Source organism: Motacilla alba, chromosome 23 (genome assembly GCF_015832195.1).
Source record: "Motacilla alba alba isolate MOTALB_02 chromosome 23, Motacilla_alba_V1.0_pri, whole genome shotgun sequence".
Classification (NCBI taxonomy): domain Eukaryota; kingdom Metazoa; phylum Chordata; class Aves; order Passeriformes; family Motacillidae; genus Motacilla; species Motacilla alba.
This window is the reverse complement of record NC_052038.1, coordinates 2,436,166-2,455,724: the sequence shown is the minus strand read 5'-3', so window position 1 is coordinate 2,455,724 and position 19,559 is coordinate 2,436,166. Positions and strand designations below refer to the sequence as shown.

Sequence of the window (19,559 nt, the reverse complement as noted above, 5' to 3'; positions counted from 1 at the left end):
CCAGCTCTCTGCCTTTCCAGTTCTCCACATCCCTTTTAAGCTGCCCAAGCTGTTCCAAGTGCAGTGTCACCAGCCTGGAGGCAGAGGGGACATTACCTGTCCTCATTCTCTGGCTGTGCTCCTGGCAGATCCTGGCTGCCTTAATCCCCATCCTGGCTGGGAAGGGCCATAGTTCAGCTTGGTTGTTGGCCTGGGAAGTTGGGATGTTTGCTACAGCTCTGCAGTTGGGAGCCTGGGGAGCTCCAGGGCAAGCAGCCAGCCAGCTCCTTCTGGCAGCAGTGCTTTGTGCACCGATGGGTTGTGACTGTCCTGTCTTTCAGGACTGTCTTAAAAGCCTCACGTTTCCTTTCCTGCCAAAATAAGAGCCAGTTGTTACCAGCAAGGAAACCCCAACAACATTTCTTTGTTAAACAACCCATGGGGCATAAAGGAAGCAGACAGAAAAACATGTGATTTCTTGTTGTAAGTGACTCAGGTGGATGTTGTGCCCATGACCTGAGCAGTGCCAGTGCCACAGAATATGTTGGGGGAACCCCCATGTGGAATCTGGGCAGAGCAGTGCCAGTGGCAGCAGGAAGGGGTGGGTCCCCCATGTCCCTGACCACCCTTTCTTCCCAAGCTGAAGGAGCACAAGGACCAAGGGGGGCTTATAGTACTGCAGAAGGGGTACAGGAATGAGCTGCCCCTGCCTGAAGTATTTTCTGGCTGATGTTTTCTGATTTGGGGAATTCCCAGAGCAGAGCAGTGCCCTTCCTGGTACTTTGCCTGATGAATCTCCACCCATCATGGAAGCCCTGGAACAAGTACTCACTGTGCTGCCTCCTGACCCCGGGACCTGGAAGGAAATGAGGAGCCCAGAGGACAGATCTGCTGAGGGTACTGCCCCCCTTGCTGAGCTGGGACCACCTCTGGCACGACCAGGGAGTGCCCCTGACCTGGAGCTGCTCAGGGCTGGGCTACCCCATCTCTGGCCTGTGAGGCACCAGGTGCCACAGGAGTGTGACAAGCCCCTCACCATCAGTGGAGCCTCAGCCACTGTGTCACGTCTGCTGCCTGCCCGAGGAAGGACCACAGGAACTGGTGTCAAGCTCCAGGGTGCAGCCAGGGCACAGCTAAGCAGGTCACAAGTGCCAAGAGGGAAGTGAGTCACTCACCTGGGAGCCAGCACCACGCCCTCTTTCCTGTCAGAGCCTCTTCCCAGGCAGCAGCACACACACACGGCTCAGCCCTGCTGGTCTCCCCTTGCAGCATGGACCTGGTGGGCTGGGGTCTGCGACTGAGCTGGAGCAGGTGATCTATGGCCCCAAGGTAAGACGCTCCTTTCCCTTCTGCTTGCTCTCCCAGGCCTCCCTCCCCAAGCTCCACAAGCTCCTTCTGTGCCTGGGTAACTCAGGACATGGGCTGGCTCAGCATCCCCCGTGGATCTCTGAGCCGTGGCACCTCAGACAGCGCCAAGGGCTTCCGAGACATCTTCATCCTCCCAGCAGGGTGTGAAGAGACACTCCTTGTTCTGTGTGCCAGCAAGCAGGGATGGGGTGATGAGAGCATTGTGACAGCGTGAGTCAGGCAGCTGCTGCTGCTGCCTTTGGGGCTGTGGGAGGGGGCTGCTGTCACCCATTCCAGCCCTGAGTGACAACGACCCTGGCTTTGCTTGGATGCTGGGAAACAAGCCTGGACCTTACTCCTGTGAGGAAGAGGAGGCAGTGTTTGGAGCCTCTCAAGGAGGGCAGGTCCCTCATCCCACTTGTGCACAGCCCCTGCCCAGGCTGGGCAGGCAGATGGGGCAGAAGGCCAGCAGCTGTAGCAGGAGGTGTCTCACTGCAGTTGGAAGCAGCAAGAGCACTGTCCCAGCTGTGGCAGCTCAGGCAGGACATGGCTTTTGTCTCCAGCAGAGCTGTGACAGCCTGGGGCTGTAGCACACAAATCCTGACACGGTGGCCCATGAGCTCACCCCTCTGCCCAGTGCAGCAGGGCTGGGCTTGGGAACCACAAACAGCTGGAGGCTGCCCTGCTGCCTGCCTCACCCACTGCTGGGGAGGCTTCCAGCTACCAGCAGTGACACTCTCTGCCAGGCTGGGCAATCCCTGTGGCACAGCCAGCTGCAGAAGCCATGCCCTGCCTTAGAGGGGACCCAGGGAGTGCCACTGCCACTGCCCCAGGAGTGCCTTCTGGCCCGTGGGTTGGTGTGTTTTCCTGCTGAGCAAGCCCAGCTCCGGGGCACATTCCTGCAGGGTTGGTAAGGAGGTGGGGACAGGCTGTGCTCAGCCTGCAGCAAGCGAAAGAGAATTCTGCGGAGTGTTCTGTGAGTAGTGGGAACTCACAGACAGCTCAGCACAGCTGAGCGTGTGCTGCAGCTCCAAAAGAATTACATGCTTTTTCAAAGACCCATCCTGGTATTCAAGAGTGTGTCCTGGGGACTGGCGCCAGCAGGGATCAAGCTCACCTGTGTGCCAGTGGCTGCTGCTGTCACAAGCTGCATGTTGGAGTTTCATCTTGTCCTTGTTTGCTGCTTGTGTCACTGACAGGCAGCCACAGACCCATCAGCTGAAATGCTGCTCCTCCATTTGCACTCCTTGGAGAGCTCTTCTCTGCCCACGCAGTGTAGCTTGCTCTTGGGAAGAAATCTCTGGGTATTTGCTTAAAAAAACCAAGAGTTTCTGATCCCTACAAAATTTACATGTGGTTATCCAAAGTGAATATGTTGCTACCAGGCTACATCTAAGGAGGAAACAACCTCAAGGGCATGTGCCAGAGGCAGGTGGGGCTTACAGGAGGCACTGGGCATCTGCCATGGCAGCATGTGCTGCCACAAGAACGCTGCTGGGTGCCAGACCCATGGGGAGCAGCCCCTGCTCACCAGTCAGCCTGAGTGGGGTTATCCCCAGGGAGTGGAATCTGAAACAGCTGCTCTGGGATCCAGCACGTACAACAACCTGAAGGACTATCAGTGCTCCTTAGCAGCATCTATGGGAATCAGAGTAAGAGAAGTTTATTTGTTTTTTATTAGGTTGCAAGTTGGCTTGATGAAAGTAAAGGCATTTTCAAGATTTTTTTTTTCCTCAACTCAGCCTTGCATTGCTGTCAGAGCTGTCAGCTGGTGTGTTGTGCACTCCCTGAGCAGGAAGAACAGGAAACAGTGTAAAGCACAGGGCAGCCAGAATGCCAGGAGTGCTGAACGAGCCCAGCCTCCCCTGGCAAAATGCATCTTAATATCGGAGTGCTCAGCACTTGGCAGCAGGGCCAGGAGAGCAGGGAAAGAGGGTCCCCAGGTGGGAAGGCAGTAAGAGGGAGGAGCTGGCTGTGGGCACTGTATGGGGGCAAAGGGACCTGATGGTGCAGAATGGCCATGCTGCAGGGCTGAGCAGAGGAAGGATGGAGACTTTTGAAGGTTCCTCCCCAGCCCAAAACCCCCTGGGCTTTCATTTCCTCTAAGAGCTGGGTTGTGGCAGGACAGTGAACCAAGATTTGTCCAGTGTTGCTACATCCCCTGCGAGCACTCCCCTTGCCCCTGACATTGCTGGCTGTTCTTCCCAGAGACTCGGGCTGGCTGTCAGCCAGCCTCTGTGGCAGGATCTTGTTTGGTTTTAAGCTTAAACCCCCAGGAGCAGCCTAAAGGCAGAGCTGGGGCTCTGTCTCATCCATGAAGGATCAGGTTCCTTCATCCTTGTAGCAGCTGATGGGAAGGGGAAAGGAGGGAGGATGTCGGGTGGCAGAGGGACGGAGATGGCTGCAGCTTCCATCTGAGCACAGCTCTGGGGCGTCACTGCAGGAGCCTCAGCTCACCCTCATGTGGCCTGACAGACAGAGCTTGGTTGTCCCTTGCTCCACAAGCCAGCCCCCCGTGCAGCCCACCCTGCCAAGGCTTCCATCCCTGTGCTGCAGGTGCTCTGGGGCTCCCTCACAGCCCAGGGGTTCCCCTCTGCTCAGGGGCCACCCTGTGCTGTGGTGCCAGTTGTGGTGTCCACGGACTTCTGGTTGTCTCGGAGCTCCCCCTGAGAGGGGTTCAGAGCAGCAGGACATGGATTGTCCTGCAGTTTGCAGAGCCCTTGCACATCTCCAGCCTGGCTGGAGCTCCCCTAGGAGTCCTGGGGCTGCCTGCCACCTGGATGCACACCTGGATGCACACCTTCAGAGCACTGTGCATGTCAGGTGTTTCCCTCTGTAGTGGCCCTGGGAAAGGCCACCTACACCCTCTGGAGAAGAGCCAGGGAAGAGCCAATCCAAGCAAAGAAGCCCAGACTGGTGCTGGGGCTTTGCCTGGCCCTGGCTGGAGACATCCAGGCACTGGCACAGACAGTGAGTGGGTTCTGGAATGGTGATGGTTGCCCAAAACCTTGGGATTCCTCAGGCCGGGTGAGCCAAAAGCCAGCACAGAGCAGCAGTGCTGCTGTCCACCTTGGCCCCTCTGTCAGTACCCCATCTCCCTCACTGATGAGGAGATTGCCACATCCCAGCTCAGAGCCAGGGCTCACCAGCCCAACAACAAAAGTGTGACTTGAAAGTGTCCCAGTATCTGTGCCAGCTCCTTGCTCTTGGAGAAGTTTGGCTGGTGTCCTCAGTGGTGAGGCCCAGGGCACACAACCCTCAGCCTGTCCCTGTGGCTCGAGGACATGGAGCCACACCATGGGGGTCTCTGGTGCCCCCACAGCATGGACATGGCCAGGACCTTCTATGGAATGTTTGCCACAGAGGGCATTGCCTGAGAAGAGCCAGGAGAGCTTTTCCCAGCCTTCCCAGAGGATCTCCTGGGCAGAGTGGCCTCTTCTGCAGCTGCCTGGGCCCTGCCATTGCTCAGCAGCCTTGTGGCAGGCTCAGACACCCCTTTGTCCTGGGGAGGGACTCTGTGGCTCTGCTCCAGTGTTTTTCACAGTGACCCCAAGCACCAGACTCAGGGCTCTGTAGGTGTGTCAGGTGAGAGGTTTTTCCTCTAAGCTCACATCCGTGCTGCATGCAGGTGTAAGAGCAGAGGCAGGCATGGAGGGCAGGGTAACCACCACCATGGGAGCTACAGCCTGGGATTTACAGCTTGGCTGGGACATGTGTGCAGCTTTGCTTGTCACTGGTGTCTCTGAGCACCCCACCATCAGCATTACCATGCTGAGTGAGCTTCAGGCTGCCACAGCTAACAGTGGCCATAATGTGATGGTGTATGGGACACAGCTAACAGTGGCCATAATGTGATGGTGTATGGGACACAGGTACCAGTGGCCATAATGTGATGGTGTATGGGACACAGCTAACAGTGGCCAAAATGTGATGGTGTATGGGACACAGGTACCAGTGGCCATAATGTGATCGTTTTTGGGACAAGTAACAATCTGCCCTGCTGTGGTTCTCTGTCTGTTGAATATCCCTGAGATAAAGGGAGGCTTGGGATGGTGGAATTCCTGAATTAGTTCCACCACAAGTGTGAAGGAGAGCGCTAGGAAATGAACTTGTCCATATATTAGTTTCCTTGGGAAATTATTAGGTGGAAGCTCTTCTGCCATTCATCTGTTTGGGAGAAAGATGCTCAAAAAGTTGTCTATTCCCAAATCTAACTGGGGACACAGAGTGGATTCTTATTCTGCCTTTAGAGGAAAATCCCAATTTTGCCCTCTTTCAGGATCATCAGAAGCAGAGATACTCTGAGGAAAAAGCCTTAAGGACTTTGCAGACCTTTGCCGTGGCTAATTGCCTTTCCTCTACAGCTTATTTTATTTCTCATTTCCTTGATGATGTCACACATTTCCTCTCCTCTAGTGACTCTGCAGTCATGCTACCGTTGGTCCCATTCTGGTGCCCTGCTCTTAAGAGCTGCCAGCGCAGAGACTGTCCAGCCCCAGGGCAGGGAAAATAACATCTGGCAGACAACCAAGCATCCTCAGCGAAACCCTCACTGCTACTAAGGCTGAAGATGGACATATTGTGCTGAATTTTTTTCAACTCTGGTAAGCAGAAAATATACTTTATTAGTACTATTCCTCTTGGGATATACTCTTGCTGATGGCAGAGCTTGCTTGCATCTGTAAGCCAGTAAATCCTGACTGGGAGGCCACAGCCCATGGCAGAGTCTATAGACCAGGAGCAGGATCAGCAGGTGCCCTGACCCTGCTGCTTTCTTCCACCTTCAGCCCTGCATCCAGTGCAGCTGATGGTGCAAACCACCTGGAATGACTGGCTGGGGGACAAGTGGCTTGGGCTGGAGGTCTCAGGGGGTTTGGCCAGGCAGCACAGGCTGCTGCTGCAGCAGAGAACAGGACCCACAGCCCCTGGACCCTGCCCTGCTTGCCTTTCTGCTGGCATGGGCAGCACGAACAGGCTTCAGAGAAAGGGGAACTGCCTCAGCAGGACAGGCTGAGGAGAGCCCCCACAGAGCTCTCCAGGGCTCAGGGCAGTCACAAATGTACAGAGACATCAGCCTAGGTAAATTCCCTAGGGAACGGTGCTATGTTCCCTTCTGGCTGTGCTCTGTAGAACATCTCAGCTGGCTCATGAGAAGGAAAGGACAGCTCCCCTGCGACTCCCTGCAGGACCCTGGCACTGGCACAGCGTAGCCTCTAATGCAAAGATAACTGAGCTCTACCAGGTGGTGCTGGGGCCAGGAGAAGGCACTGCCATCTCCCACAGATCACCTTTGCCAGAGATTTCAGCAGCCTGGAAGCAGTCACAGAGCATGTTCTCACACTCACCCCTCCATTTACGAGCACAGCCCTGTGGCTCAAGCTTCTGTGCCCAACCCTGCTGTGAAGGGGACATGCATGTTCACTCTCCCTTCCACCCCATCTGCTGAATCTGGCAGCTGGTGTGCAGTCTGCAGACAGTAAAGTTCACCAGAGCTCTTGGGCAAAGTTTGGTGGCCACCATGCCGTTGTGCAGAACCAGAAATGGAGGTGTGGGTGGACAGTGCCCTGGGGCACTGTCTGAAGGGACTTTGTGAACAAGAGCAGTGCCCATGTGTTGGTGTAAGTACTTCTCCTCATGAATCCTGCTAGAGAGATGCATTACCTGTTTTTTATCTATACTCTTGGTATACTCAGGTCTGGTGCCACAGAAATAGATCACCTTTAATTGCAAAGTTCCCAGCCCTAAGCACCAGAACTATTTGCTGGTGTTTCAGATAGTCACAGCAGTGTGAATTTATGGCACATAATTGAAAAAAAGAAAAAAAAAGGAGTTCTCTAATGATCTTAAGTAGTTAGGACTTCTCGGGTTTTTATTCCTTATTCTAATGTCAGACTAGTGTACCAAACATTAGACTCTCTGTGACAAAGTCCACCTCAATAATCTACTGCTCTTTGGAGATCAGGGAGCTCTCAGAAGGGTGACAGAAATCAAGGTGAATGAGAAGAAGTACACGTGTCACCTGGGGCCAGCTCCCAGCACTGCCAGGCTGCGTGTCCATTCTGCTCAGACCGTGCCTGGAAGACTGAGCCTAAGGACACTTGGAACTCAGCAGTGCCCAGCACGCAGCTGCCTGGAAAGGTCCACATCTTGTAATTGTGTCCTTAGGGGACCTGGGAGGGGTGAGGAAGGACAGGGCCCTCAGGAAGATGAGTGCTGCCTTCCTCTTCTAACGACTGGAGAGGAGTGCCAAGGGTTGCAATTCTGCAGAAAAAGGGAGAGCAACTCGAGCTCCAGCTGACTTCCCTATTTGCAGAGGAAAATTGCAAATGTGTGAATGTGTAAATGAGGAACAACAGCACAGAGGCACCCGGGGGGGACCCAGCCCACAGAGGATGGGATGGGGGTTCCTGGCACTGCCTGCTGCTGGGGAGGATCCAGAACATTTTGAGACACAAGGCCACCTGCTCAGGAGCAGCAGGTGAGGAAAGTGATGCCACCCCTCTACTCAGCCCAGGTGAGGCCACATCTGGAGTGCAGTGGCCACTTCTGGGCTCCTCAATCTATAGTTAAAGGCCTCAAGGAAGCCATGGAGCTCCTGGAGTGGGTCCAGTAGAGGCTGCAGAGATGATGAAGGGACTGGAGCATCTCTCTGGTGAGGAAAGGCTGAGGGTGCTGGGGCTGTTCAGCCTTGAAAAGAGACATCTGAGAGGGGACCTCATCCCTGTCTGTCCGTGTCGGCAGAGAGGGGTCAGGGGAACAGGGTCAGACTCTTTTCAGAGGTGCCCAGCAGCAGGACGTGGACACCAGGCATAAACTGAAACACAGGAAGTCCCAACTGAATATGAGAAAAACTTCTTAGCTGTGAGGGTGACAGAGCCCTGGAACAGGCTGCCTAGAGAGGCTGTGGAGTCTCCTTCCTTGGAGTTATTCAAACCTTGCCTGGATGCCCTCCTGCACAATCTGCTCAGGGTAATCTGCACCAGCAGGGGCTGGGCCAGGGGATCTCCTAAGGTCTTTTCCAACCCTAGCTCTTCTGGGGTACTGGGAGAGGTTTTTACCACATATTGTTTCACATCCGGAATTCTTTAAAATAAGTGTAAAGAAGTTAAAAAGTGTCAGGAACTGTGGTGGGAGGTAGGGGCATGGGGGAGGTGGCAGAGGAAGAAAGAAAAACCACATACAGGGAGAGGATTAGTCACAGAAAACACTTCTGATTCTAGTAAAAGATTAAGAATCTTGAGACATGGCAGTAACAGATTACTTTTATCTAAGAACTTTCATGGAGAAAAGTGTTTTAAGATTAGAGATGAGTGATCTGAGACCTCACTGCAGCAAACAATGCTGGATGAAGACACAGAGGTTTGTATGCTGTGGAAACTGGATCAAAGAGAAGACCAAGGAGACAGAGCAGGTGTCTGGCTGGAACCAAGGCATCAGCAGAACTCCTATGGTCATAGTCAACTGATAAAGAAAGGTTGGGTTTGGCTTAGCAATGGTGCCAAACCAATCAGCTTGATTTCTGCTGTCTACTTTTAGGTAAGAAGAAAAGCTGCGGTAGGAAACTGAGCTTCAGACGTGGCCACTCAACACCATGATGTCTGGAAAAGGCAAAGGAGGTGCAGAAGGCAGTACTGATTTCCAGATTTCGTGCCACATAGACTCTGAGTTTCGCTACAGCCTTTTCACTGTTTTCTACAGCATTATTTTCATTCTAGGCTTTGTTGCCAACTGCTATGTTCTCTGGATTTTCAGCCGTATTTACCCCACCAAGAAACTCAATGAAATCAAGATATTCATGGTGAACCTGACAATAGCTGACTTGCTCTTCTTAATTACAATGCCAATGTGGATTGTTTACTACCACCACCATGGAGACTGGATCATGCCCGAGTTCCTCTGTAACGTGGCTGGCTGGTTTTTTTTTGTTAATACCTACACTTCTGTTGCCTTTCTGATGGTCATCACATACAACCGTTACCAAGCTGTGACTAATCCTATTAAAGCTGCTCAGCTGACCACCCAGAGAAGAGGTATCTACCTCTCAGCAGCTATCTGGATCATAATAGTGGGCAGCTCTTTGTATTACCTTTTTGACAATAATACTAATCAGGAGGAGGTCGGCTCCAGGAATTTCACGCGGTGCTTCGAGCGCTATGACACCACGAGTGGTGTTTCAGCTGTTCTCGCCATTCATGTCATCATCTGCATCCTCTTCTATATCATTTTCCTTTTAATACTGGGTTGGAACATTGTCATTATCAGGACCCTGTTCTCCAAGTCGGTGCATCCACGGAAGAGCGCTCACGTCAAGCAAAGAGCCCTCTGGATGGTGTGCACAGTGCTGGCTGTGTTCATCATCAGCTTTGTGCCCCATCACATCGTGGACCTGCCCTGGACTCTGACTGTTCTGGAGCAGTGGAAGAAGGAAAACTGTCAGCTGCGCCAGCAGCTCAACGATGCTCACCAGGTGACTTTGTGCCTCTTGAGTACGAACTGCGTGTTGGACCCGATCATCTACTGCTTCCTCACCAAGAAGTTTCAGAAGCATGTTTCAGAAAACCTGAAAAGCATGAAAGGGAGTCGCAAATGCTCCAGGCAAACAACTGATACAGTGATTGAGGGCACCATTCACCAAGAGGATGCCATTAGGATCTGTTAGGGCCACTCGGTGTTTTCTGATTGCACATGCAGAGGTGGGAATTATTCACTCATCTTTTCTCAAAAAGAGGTACCAAGGGACACAACAGAGGACCAGGATTTTACATTTTCTTTTTCCCATTAGACAGAAGAATGGATGCTCCTTTCTTCTGTCACATGCAAAGGGCTGAACTGGAACCTGCAGTAATCTGGCAGCAAAGCTCCTTCTGTCCAGGCTGGTGTTCTCATGGGCACTGAGAACAGCTCAGATGACTGCTTTAATGGGAAAGAAGTGTGTCACTGAGCCTCTGCAGTGAGCAGCTAGAAGCTGAGTGTACCAAAATTACCCATTGTGTCCGTCCAGACAGCACCATCCCTGCTCCTCTGCCTGCCCAGCTCTCACAGTGGATCAGGTATCAGACCTGTAAGGGACTTCTAAGAGCTCCATCTGTTCTTCCAGGTCTCTGAGTATCATCAGCTGGCTCTTGTAAGCAGCTTACATAGTCTGGTGAAGAGAGTCTGAGCTAATGAAGCTCTTGAGTGGCTGTTAGAGACATAGTCCATGGAATTCCTCGACTGCTGTCAAAGAGATCACCTCCCATCCCTTCATCCCTTCTTAGCAACTCACATGGTCTGCTGGGATCCAAACTTGACAGATGTCTGGGAGTAGCTACTATGAATCTTTGCTTCCAGTTCTTGGGTCAGTAAAGTAGGGAAGGAAAGGAAGAGAAATTGGCAGTCCCTCAGCACATCTCTCCCCCTCCCTCCACCGATGAGCATTATTGCCAAAGGGCACTATGGTCTGCCCTGGCTTCCTGTGTGAAAGCAGAACTGGCCAGCCAGCGGCCTCATGCACTCAGTTTAGTAATTTCTGACTGACTGCAGACACCCAGTCTTGGTCAGGAGGCTCCAGATAACAGAGGGCTACTGTCAGCATGGGCATTATGATAAGGAAAAAAAGCTTAAAATGCTTCTGTATCTTTGTACTTATTTATTTATTTTAGGATTATAGCCATTACATTATTTTTTCCTCCATCCTTTCGAAGCTGACTAGTTCTTGCTCTACAGTAAGTGAAGTGTTAGGTCAGGACATTTGACAGACAAATAATTCGCACACTCCAGCAGCAGAGGAGGCCCTCGCCCAGGGCTGGATGCAGTCCCCTGGGGCCCAGGCCAAGTGGTTTTCCATGGGTGCTGAGTTCTGTTACCAGTCATGAGACACTTAGGGCTCCTTTTCTCACCCAAATTGCTCAATCTAGCACAGGAAATTGGGGAGGGAAGGGAACTTACTTGATTTCACAACAGTTGTTGGTTCCCTAAACGTCCTAGTCTGTTGATGACAGGAACAGTGTATCTGACCTGTGACACCAATTATTCATGTGCAGGACAGCAGCCCTCCCACATCGCCCAGGAACAGGAGAGAGAAGCTCAAGCCTTTCCAAAGACAGGACCAATATTTGTACTGCTTTGCCAGCGGAGATACAGGTCCTTCAGATGTATCCTCTGGAGCTCCTCAGGCAGCTTTTGTCCTTATTTGTTCCAGTAAGGAAAAGAATTAAGATGTTTATTTTTCTAAGGCCATTGGCCGGGCCAGCCCTGCACTCCGGGCCCAGTGCCAGAGGAAAGAGTCTGATCACAATAAGAGTGCATCTCCCTCCTAGTCCTGGGCTCTGCTCCAGCAACAGCCACCCACGACAAACACTTGCCAGTACCTCATGCTCCTCAGACACGTTCAAAGATGCACCCTGAATCTGCAGAGCCACAGCACACAGGAAGGGAGCAATTTCTGTAATTTAAAAACCAGAACCTGCCTGTTTCTGCACTGTTCTGTGAGCACATTCTAGATGAGGAGCTCTCATAGCTGGCAGAGGGGGGGGGTCTGCTTTCCCCCCTTGGCTCCCAGCAGTAGTGGAGCTCTCATTTCACAGACCATAAAGCCCTGATAGATGGAGCTTGGCAACTCTTGGAGGAAATGGAAAGGATTTTTACATGGAAAGCTGGCATGTTCTTCCACTGGTTCTTGGAAAGCTTGCAAGAGTGTACAGTTTAGCTCTTTACCATGGGTATGTAACAGGCTTTATTCCACAGCCAGCACTGTGGGCTCAGGGAACAAACATAAACTTGCATCTGAGGAAAATGATAAGCAGAGAGAAAAGCCCCCAGGCCATTTAAGGAGATATTATGCTAATTAGTCAGTAAAAATGCATTTCTAAAAAACAGGCTAAGCTGCTACTTCCTGGAAATACTTTCTTGTTCTTACTGCAATGTTGCATTACTCTGCTTTACCTTGCAATGAAATGGATCCTCAAAAGTTCTTTTAAATAAAGTGTGTTCCCCAAGTGTTTTGCCCTTTAACTTTTCCCACCTTCTCATCTTTCTGTATTTATACTTGAGGGAAAGCCTTGGTACCACACTGAAACAGCTTCAATGTGTCTTCTTTTTGTTTTTTTTAGCCATCATATGAACTCTTGGGAAGGGTGAAATTAAAGGCTCAGCAAGCTTCTACCTGCTAAAAGGGAAGGGGAAGAAACAATTTCAGATAGGAAGCAACTTCTGAAGTATCTGCTAGAGCTCTCCAAAACCCAACCAGACAAAACCCCCTGAACTCTTGTGCCTGCATATGGGAAATTTATACAGACAATTGTGTGGCTGCGATGTGACAAACCATTTAAACAAATTGGGTTTGCAGGGCCAGGCTGTGGTAGCGGAGGAGGCGGGGAGTGCGGAGGGCTGCAGGGGTGATTTCTGTGCTGTCAGAAGCTTTCCCCGTGTCCAATGAAGCCAAAACCATTCGGCTCCAGGGCGGACCCGAGCCCATCAGTGACGGTGGCAGCACCTTTGGGACAACATAATAAAAAAGGAAAACCACTTATTGCATAGGAGCAATGCGCAGCCAAAGAAAAGAGAATTGAGAATATGTGAGAAACAGCCCTGCAGAGCCCAGCGTCGGTGGGGAAGGAGGACAGGACCTGCTCCGGGTGCTGGGGCTGAGACTGCCCTGCAGCGCAGGGTGGGCAGGGGTGCAGAGATGGCCCTGCAGCCCGCGGAGGAGCCCAGGGCATGCCCGAGCAGCCGTGACCGCGGGGGAAGCCCGTGCCGGAGCAGGGTCCTGGCAGGACTTGTGACCCCACGGGGGACCCGAGTGGAGCTGCTGCTCCTGGAAGACTGACCCCGTGGGGCAATACCCCACGCTGGAGCGGGGAAAATCCTGAGGAGTCCATCCCTGAGGGAGTGAGGGTGGAAGGGAGCGTGTGATCCCCTGTTCCCCGCTCCCTGCAACGCTGAGGAGAGGACGAACAGAATCGGGAATACAGCCGAGTCCGGCAAGCCCGGAGGGGTGGGGGATTAAGATGTGGGTTTATTTTTCGTTACGCCACTCTGATTTATCTCGCAATAAATTAAACGGATTCCCCCGGCCGGGCCATGCCTGCCGTACCGGTGCTGGGTGAGAGATCTCTCCTGCCCTGCTCTCGCCCCGCCGGCCTTTCGTTCTGTTTGCTCTCCCCTGCCCGGCTGAGGGCGGTGATGGAGCGGCTTTGCCGGCAGCCGGCCGGGCTCCCCTCTATTTAAATACCGGGGGACAGTGAGTGAGGGCGACCCCGGGGTCGCCACAGCGCCCGACCCGCAGCGGCGGCCCCCGCACGGCGGCGGCCCCCTCACGGCGGCGGCTCCCGCACGGCGGCGGCTCCCGCACGGCGGCGGCCCCCTCACGGCGGCGGCCCCCTCACGGCAACGGCCCCCGCACGGCGGCGGCCCCCTCACGGCGGCGGCTCCCGCACGGCGGCGGCCCCCTCACGGCGGCGGCCCCCTCACGGCAACGGCTCCCGCACGGCAGCGGCCCGGCCCGGGCCCCTCAGCGGCGCGGCCCCGCCTCGGCCGGGCGGGCAGTGACGCCACTGCCGGCGCCGCGCTCTGTTCCGGCGGCGGGCGGGGAGCGCGGGCGCCGCTGCCATGTCCGCTGCGGGCCCCGGGCCCGGCTCCGGAGCCGCCTCTCGGTAAGAGCCTGCTCGAGCCCTGCGCACGAAGCGCCCCCGCAGCCCCCGGTGCCGTTCGCAGGCTCGGGCTGGCACCGGCGGGCCGGGGCTGCGAGGCTGCGGGCGGCGAGGCCGACGCGTGTGCTCAGCGTGTGCTGCTGCCCCTGCCTCCGCCCGAGCGCGGGCCCCAGGGGCCGCGGCAGCCCCGGTGGCGCGGGGCTGGACCTTGTCCGGCCGCCCCCGAGCCCGGCGGGGTGTGCCCGGCTGTCCCGGCTTCTTGGCCGCTGCCGGTGCGTGGAAGAGCTGGGAGAAGATCGGGGGCAGTGCCCGGCTCCCTGGGCTCGCCCTGGCACTGAGGAGAGGCCAGAGGGATCCGGAGCCGGCCCGCGGTCTGCCCGGGGCTCGGTACATGGCCGGGCACAGGCTGTGCTTCCCCAGGGCACGGTTCAGCACACCTGCGTCGCTCTTGGGTGGGTTTAGCTGCTTGTGATGGAGTTTGTGCACTCTAATAGGATGTTTGAGCTGGGCTTGGGCTTCACGGGTGAGGTTGGATCCAGATGGGCTCTGCTGGATGTTCCTGGTTCTGGGAATGCTGTGCAGAGTTGCTGGAGCTTTATGTGCAGCCAGGTCCAGCACAGAATGCCTTGCTTGTTAGTTTGGTTGCTGTGCAGCATGGTGTGACTGAATGGTCTCCAGACTAGAGCTAGTCCTTGATGGAGCATAGCTGTAGCCCTTCTGATGGAGCATCAAACAAAGAATCATAGTGGAATTTGCTTTCAGAACGAAGCTAGCTGTGCTTCTTTGATACACTTAATCTGTAGTGTAGTAACCTCCAACTGGTAACTGACAAGCAACATACTGATGAAGATAATGATAATCATAAAAATCTTATCTGCCACTTGTTTGGTTTCCTTCAGTTTTGTCTCTTGTGGATTATCTTAAACTCTGGAAGCTGAAAAAGGTATGTTTAGCTAAAAACCACAATTCATGTGCCTCAAGTCAGTGGTTTCGTAAGAAGTTACTTTTAAAAATGTATGAACTTGGCGGTTTTCTCAGCCTGCAACCCTGCAGGCTTGTTGGGCTGAACCTGCTGTATTCGAGGGATTTTCCTTGCTACCTCATGGTGTCATCCCTCTTACTTGTGGGGTTCTCCATCCAGCTTTTGCCACACAAGCAGTGATCTGCTGGTGCATTCTCCCTGCTCTGTCAGAAACGTCCTGAGCTCGAGGGCCTGCAGTTTCCAAGCTGCTGCAATTCCTGCAGTGTTTACCTGCAGCTTTTGTCTCCCCCTCAGCTCTCGCCTCAGCAGCAGTTGTGGCACTTGGAGAACTGTGTTGTTGGGTTGTGCAGCACATCTGATTGAGAAATTGTTGCTTTTCAAAGAATTTGTTTGAAAAACGGTCACAGATGTATGCAGTAGGTGTAGGAATTCCCAAGTCATTGGTGACTTTGGAAGTACTTGTAACTTCTCCAAACTTTGCCCTGGAAATCTCCAGATGTTGAATGAATTTTGATCTGAATATGTCAGAGGACACTATAAATGGGTTTCCGTGTGCTGTATGAATGAGTTGGAGCCCTGTATAGTAGATTAATGTACCATTTCCTAACTTCTGTGTACCAAAAGGTGGTTATAGATTGCTAAACATAAAACTAGATAAAATATACTAAAGTACTTTAATTTAACTAAAAGTCAGGCAAGCAGTGTGTGCCTGTGTGCATGCCATGCTATACACAAGGTAATAAAGGCATAGAGCAGATGGCAAGTCATTGGGGTGTGAGTAGCTCCATGCCTGTATTCTCAGGTTGCAGAATTAGGGTTATTTTTTTCCCCTCTTGACAAGTCTTTGCTCTTTTCCCCTGAAATCTGCTCTTAGAAAATGGATGGTTGATGAAACTTTTATTTGGTCTGCAAAACCCTGTGATTGGAAGAGGAGCTGCCAGGATGGAGAGGTGGGGAAACTTTTGAGCCTGAAACAGAATTGTGTCAGGACTTAACAGCTGGTATTTTATACGTGTTCTTGCACCAACCCGTGTCTACAGACCTCCCATCTCTGGACAGGGTCTTCTTTCAGGAACTTGGGGGTGGTTTTTCCCCCTGTACCATGACCAGCATCACTCACTGATTGGTTATACATTGAGGATGGTATTTTTCAGCTTTTTCTTGCTTTTGTCTTACCCTTAATTTATTTTCTTTATTTCATCCTGGTTTGTCTAGAATTTTTTTCCTCTACTCAGTTAAAGGGCTGCAAGCCAGCCTCTCTTCATCAGTATTCTCTGGTGGCCCCTCTCTGGCAGTGATTCTGGGTTAGTTTGTGCAGATGCCATGACTGGAGGCACTCCTGTACCTGAGGGAGTAACTTCAAATCCTTTCTTTCTTCTTGCAGCTGCCTCCAGAGCCTCAGTGAAGGTGATGTTGCAAGGGCTGGGATCTCCTCCTGATACCCAACATGATGTTTAGGAGAGTGCTGTGACACAGCAGGGCACAGCAGCCTCTTCAGGGTATGGTGTCACTGTGATTCACAGCAATCACTGCTTTGTCTTCTCCAGGTTGTCACCCATCAGTCCTGTAACTGAACAAGCTAACTACAAAACAAGCCTTGTATTTAGAAAAATAATACCTTATTGTCATGGGAACTCTTTCCATCTCTTAAATAGACTTTTATTTGGGGTTAAGGGTATGTCTAGCCTAACTTCAGAGGTGATGGAACAGTTCAGTTCTGCAGCAGATGGGTCTCTCCTGAGTTAAGACTTGACCAGAACACTGTTCTTGCGTCCCAGGAACACTGTTCTTGCATCCCAGGAACTTCCTGCTTAGTCTTGAAGTGTTTGTTGGTTGCGTTTGAGTGCTGACATGCTGTTTCCCTGAGAGTCACCAGCTTCACATAAAGCATGGGCAGCTTTAGACCTTGGGTGTTGGTTCCTGTTTCTATACAGACTGCACTGTTACGTGTAATTCCATTTCTGGGATTTTATAAGTAAGTCTCATACTAGTGTGTTTTCTGGGACACTTTTTTTGTCCTGTTCTTTTTGAGAGAGCTTAAGAAATTCTTCCTTAAATATTACTGACTTAAGATGGTCAGGGTAGAAAAATGAAAGTTCAGGACAAGGGGATTATTAATTATTCAGAACAGAAAAGAATGTAGCAGCTGTTTTCAAAACCACATGGAGGTGTTTTGGGTAGAAAGACAGTGGTACTGGTTTTCTGTACTTCAGATTTCCTCCTGCTGCTCTTTTGGTAAAGGCATAGTTGTTATCTACCTGTTGGGGAAAATACTGTCACAGAAAATTGCTGTTGGTTCAGGACTTTGAAATTTCACATGCAAGTTGGGTCCTGCTTGCAGGATATATCTGGTGCTTTGTTCCCTGCCTTTATAATAGCTCTTGAAATTTCAGAAGCTGGTGCCTCAATTATTCTGTGTCCTTTAAATCCCCATTTCCTGTCCATCCAGAACTTTTGGAGTATAGGAAGGGGAGCTGGGCTTTCTAGAAGATGTGATTCAGAGTTAACAGGGACACTTCTATTCTTCATTAGTTTGGATGGTATTCTGAAGAACTACAAAGACACATGAGATTTAATTCTTTTTATTCTACGTTTTTTCCCCCTTCTATCCAGTAGTTAGCTCACATGCCAGGTGTCCTGCTATGTTGATGTTTCTGGATATGAGCAAAAATTAATTCTTCTGGTTTAAAAAATAAGAGAAGTTACAAAATACTCATTCTTGACTGACCTGAGGAAAGCCATGAGTCAATGGTGTCACTGTGGGTGGCATTTTACAAGATAGCAAAGGTAGTTAGAATAATTCTGGGAATTATTAGTCTGTATGATAGCTGTCCAGCACCTAAAGAATTTCACTTTATGCTGAATAAAACCAGTACCAAGTTGTCATCTTTCTCTAATGAATGAAATTAATTCTTTTGTGGCTGCAGTTGTAAAACACCCAAATATAACAGGTCTTTACTGAAAGTGCAGTTTTCATTGAACTACTGGCAGCATTATGTCATGCAGCTTCTTTTTCCAGTGAGGGAAATAAAAAGTGGACTAATTTTTGGCAGACTAGACCTAAATCAGAGATGACAGCCCTTTGGGAAATGTCTTGATACTGACAGATTTTAGAGCTGAAAGGCAGCAGAAGGTGCTGTGGGCTCTTCTTTTGCAGAGTTTACCTGGTACACATGGTAAGCAAGAAGACACGGATTCCCTGGCTGTTGTTCAGCCCGAAGGTGTGTGTCAGCCTTGGTTCTGCCCAGACTTCAGTCCTGTTCCTCACTCTTCCAGAGCCCCCTGGGAACAGGCCCATGGTCACAGGTGACAGAGCTGCCAGGCCCAAGAGCTGTGGAGGTGAGCTGTGCTCTGCTCCTCACCTGTCCCAGCTGTCAGATAAAACTGGTTGTAGCTTAACAGTGTCAGGTTAAACAAGCTTTGATCACTGCAGGAGTGGTGTCAGCTGAAATGGAAGTGCACAGTCTTATCACTGGCCACTATCAACTGATTACAGATCTGTTAGTAAAGCAGTGATCGGGTCATTCATCTGCCTGCATTCATCTTGTGCTCGAGATTGTCTGTGGTCATCAGGCACTCGGGGGCGTACAGCGCTGCTTTTACTGGGATTTGTTTGTTACCCAGCTAGGGATTGATTCTCAGTGCCAAGGTCTAAAGAAATTAGAGCAATGAAAATATCTTCATCATCTTGTTCATTTCCTCCTGGAAGCCACCTTCAGCAGTTTTGGTGAAGTCCTCACAAGTACCTGGTCTTTGCTTGACCTCCCAGATTCTTCCTTTTTGAGCTTAGTCAGAAGTTATCTGTCCAGCCAAACTGTCCTCCCCCTGCATTTGCTCATTTTCTTGCCTCCTGGGCTGGACTGGGCTCTTGTGCTTGGGGAAGCTGTCCTTGGTGATCAAACATTGCCTCTTCAGGCCCCCCCATAGCACTGTACAGTCGGATCAGCTTCTGAGCAAACCATGAGCTGGCTGTTTATTTGTTAGTTGTCATCTTCACTTCTCCTGGGACCTTGAGCTGAGTACAGTTGAGTACTGAAAGAGTTCCTCTAATAGAAATATAGGTGCATTTTGGGGCAGCCTCTCGTGCTAGCTATGTGACTTTTTGAGATGTATGAGTCAAATCTTTTATTGAAAATGGAATTTAGAACTGCATAATGTCAATAATTCTTTTTTTTTTTTTTTTTTTTTTTTTGTGGTTAATGTGATGCAGATTTGCTGTCTGACTGAGACAAGTTAAAAAAATTCAGTCTTTTGTTCAGGAAGTGTCCTAATCTATTAGGATATGTCTGAAGTGGCTTTGAGGAATTAAGAGCAGTATGTCCTGCTGTTGGGAAGTTTGTTTTTAAAACCATGGAAGTCAAACAGCATTTTTTTTTCTGTCTGGGGCTGCAGCTCTAGAAGTTTGTGACCTGTTTAATTATTTGCAGAAACACAAAATTGTATATAGGCTGTGAGATTTGAGGTACCACATTCTGTGTGGTCTTCAGGGGAAAATCTGTTTGATCTCACTGCAGGTTGTATCCTCAGGAAAAGAGGAGGGAATCAGTTGTTCTACCTGGCTGATGTTTCTGTAAATCACTGGGCTTTGGTTCTGTCACTGAAAGGTAGCAGCAGTTCTGTGT

The 19,559-nt window shown here is 51.3% G+C and overlaps 2 protein-coding genes across 8 annotated transcripts in view; both read left to right on the top strand.

Moving 5' to 3' along the window:
- The first annotated feature begins 5,797 nt into the window (after nucleotides 1-5,797).
- On the top strand, nucleotides 5,798-12,302 carry PTAFR (platelet activating factor receptor). The gene is made up of 2 exons (XM_038160982.1): nucleotides 5,798-5,930; nucleotides 8,863-12,302. The coding sequence occupies exon 2, from the start codon at nucleotides 8,918-8,920 to the stop codon at nucleotides 9,983-9,985; it is 1,068 nt and encodes a 355-aa protein (XP_038016910.1). The 5' UTR covers nucleotides 5,798-5,930; nucleotides 8,863-8,917; the 3' UTR covers nucleotides 9,986-12,302.
- EYA3 (EYA transcriptional coactivator and phosphatase 3) overlaps nucleotides 5,820-19,559 on the top strand; it is a 51,164-nt gene continuing 37,424 nt past the window's right edge. For 3 of the 7 annotated variants that reach the window (XM_038160981.1, XM_038160979.1, XM_038160973.1), the window contains exon 1: nucleotides 13,869-13,958. The gene's annotated coding sequence lies outside the window, so the exon portion shown is untranslated. Of the gene's footprint in view, nucleotides 5,931-13,868; nucleotides 13,959-14,040; nucleotides 14,408-16,321; nucleotides 16,437-19,559 lie in introns of those variants that run through there. The other 4 variants (XM_038160974.1, XM_038160975.1, XM_038160978.1 and 1 more) reach the window with 4 other exon arrangements.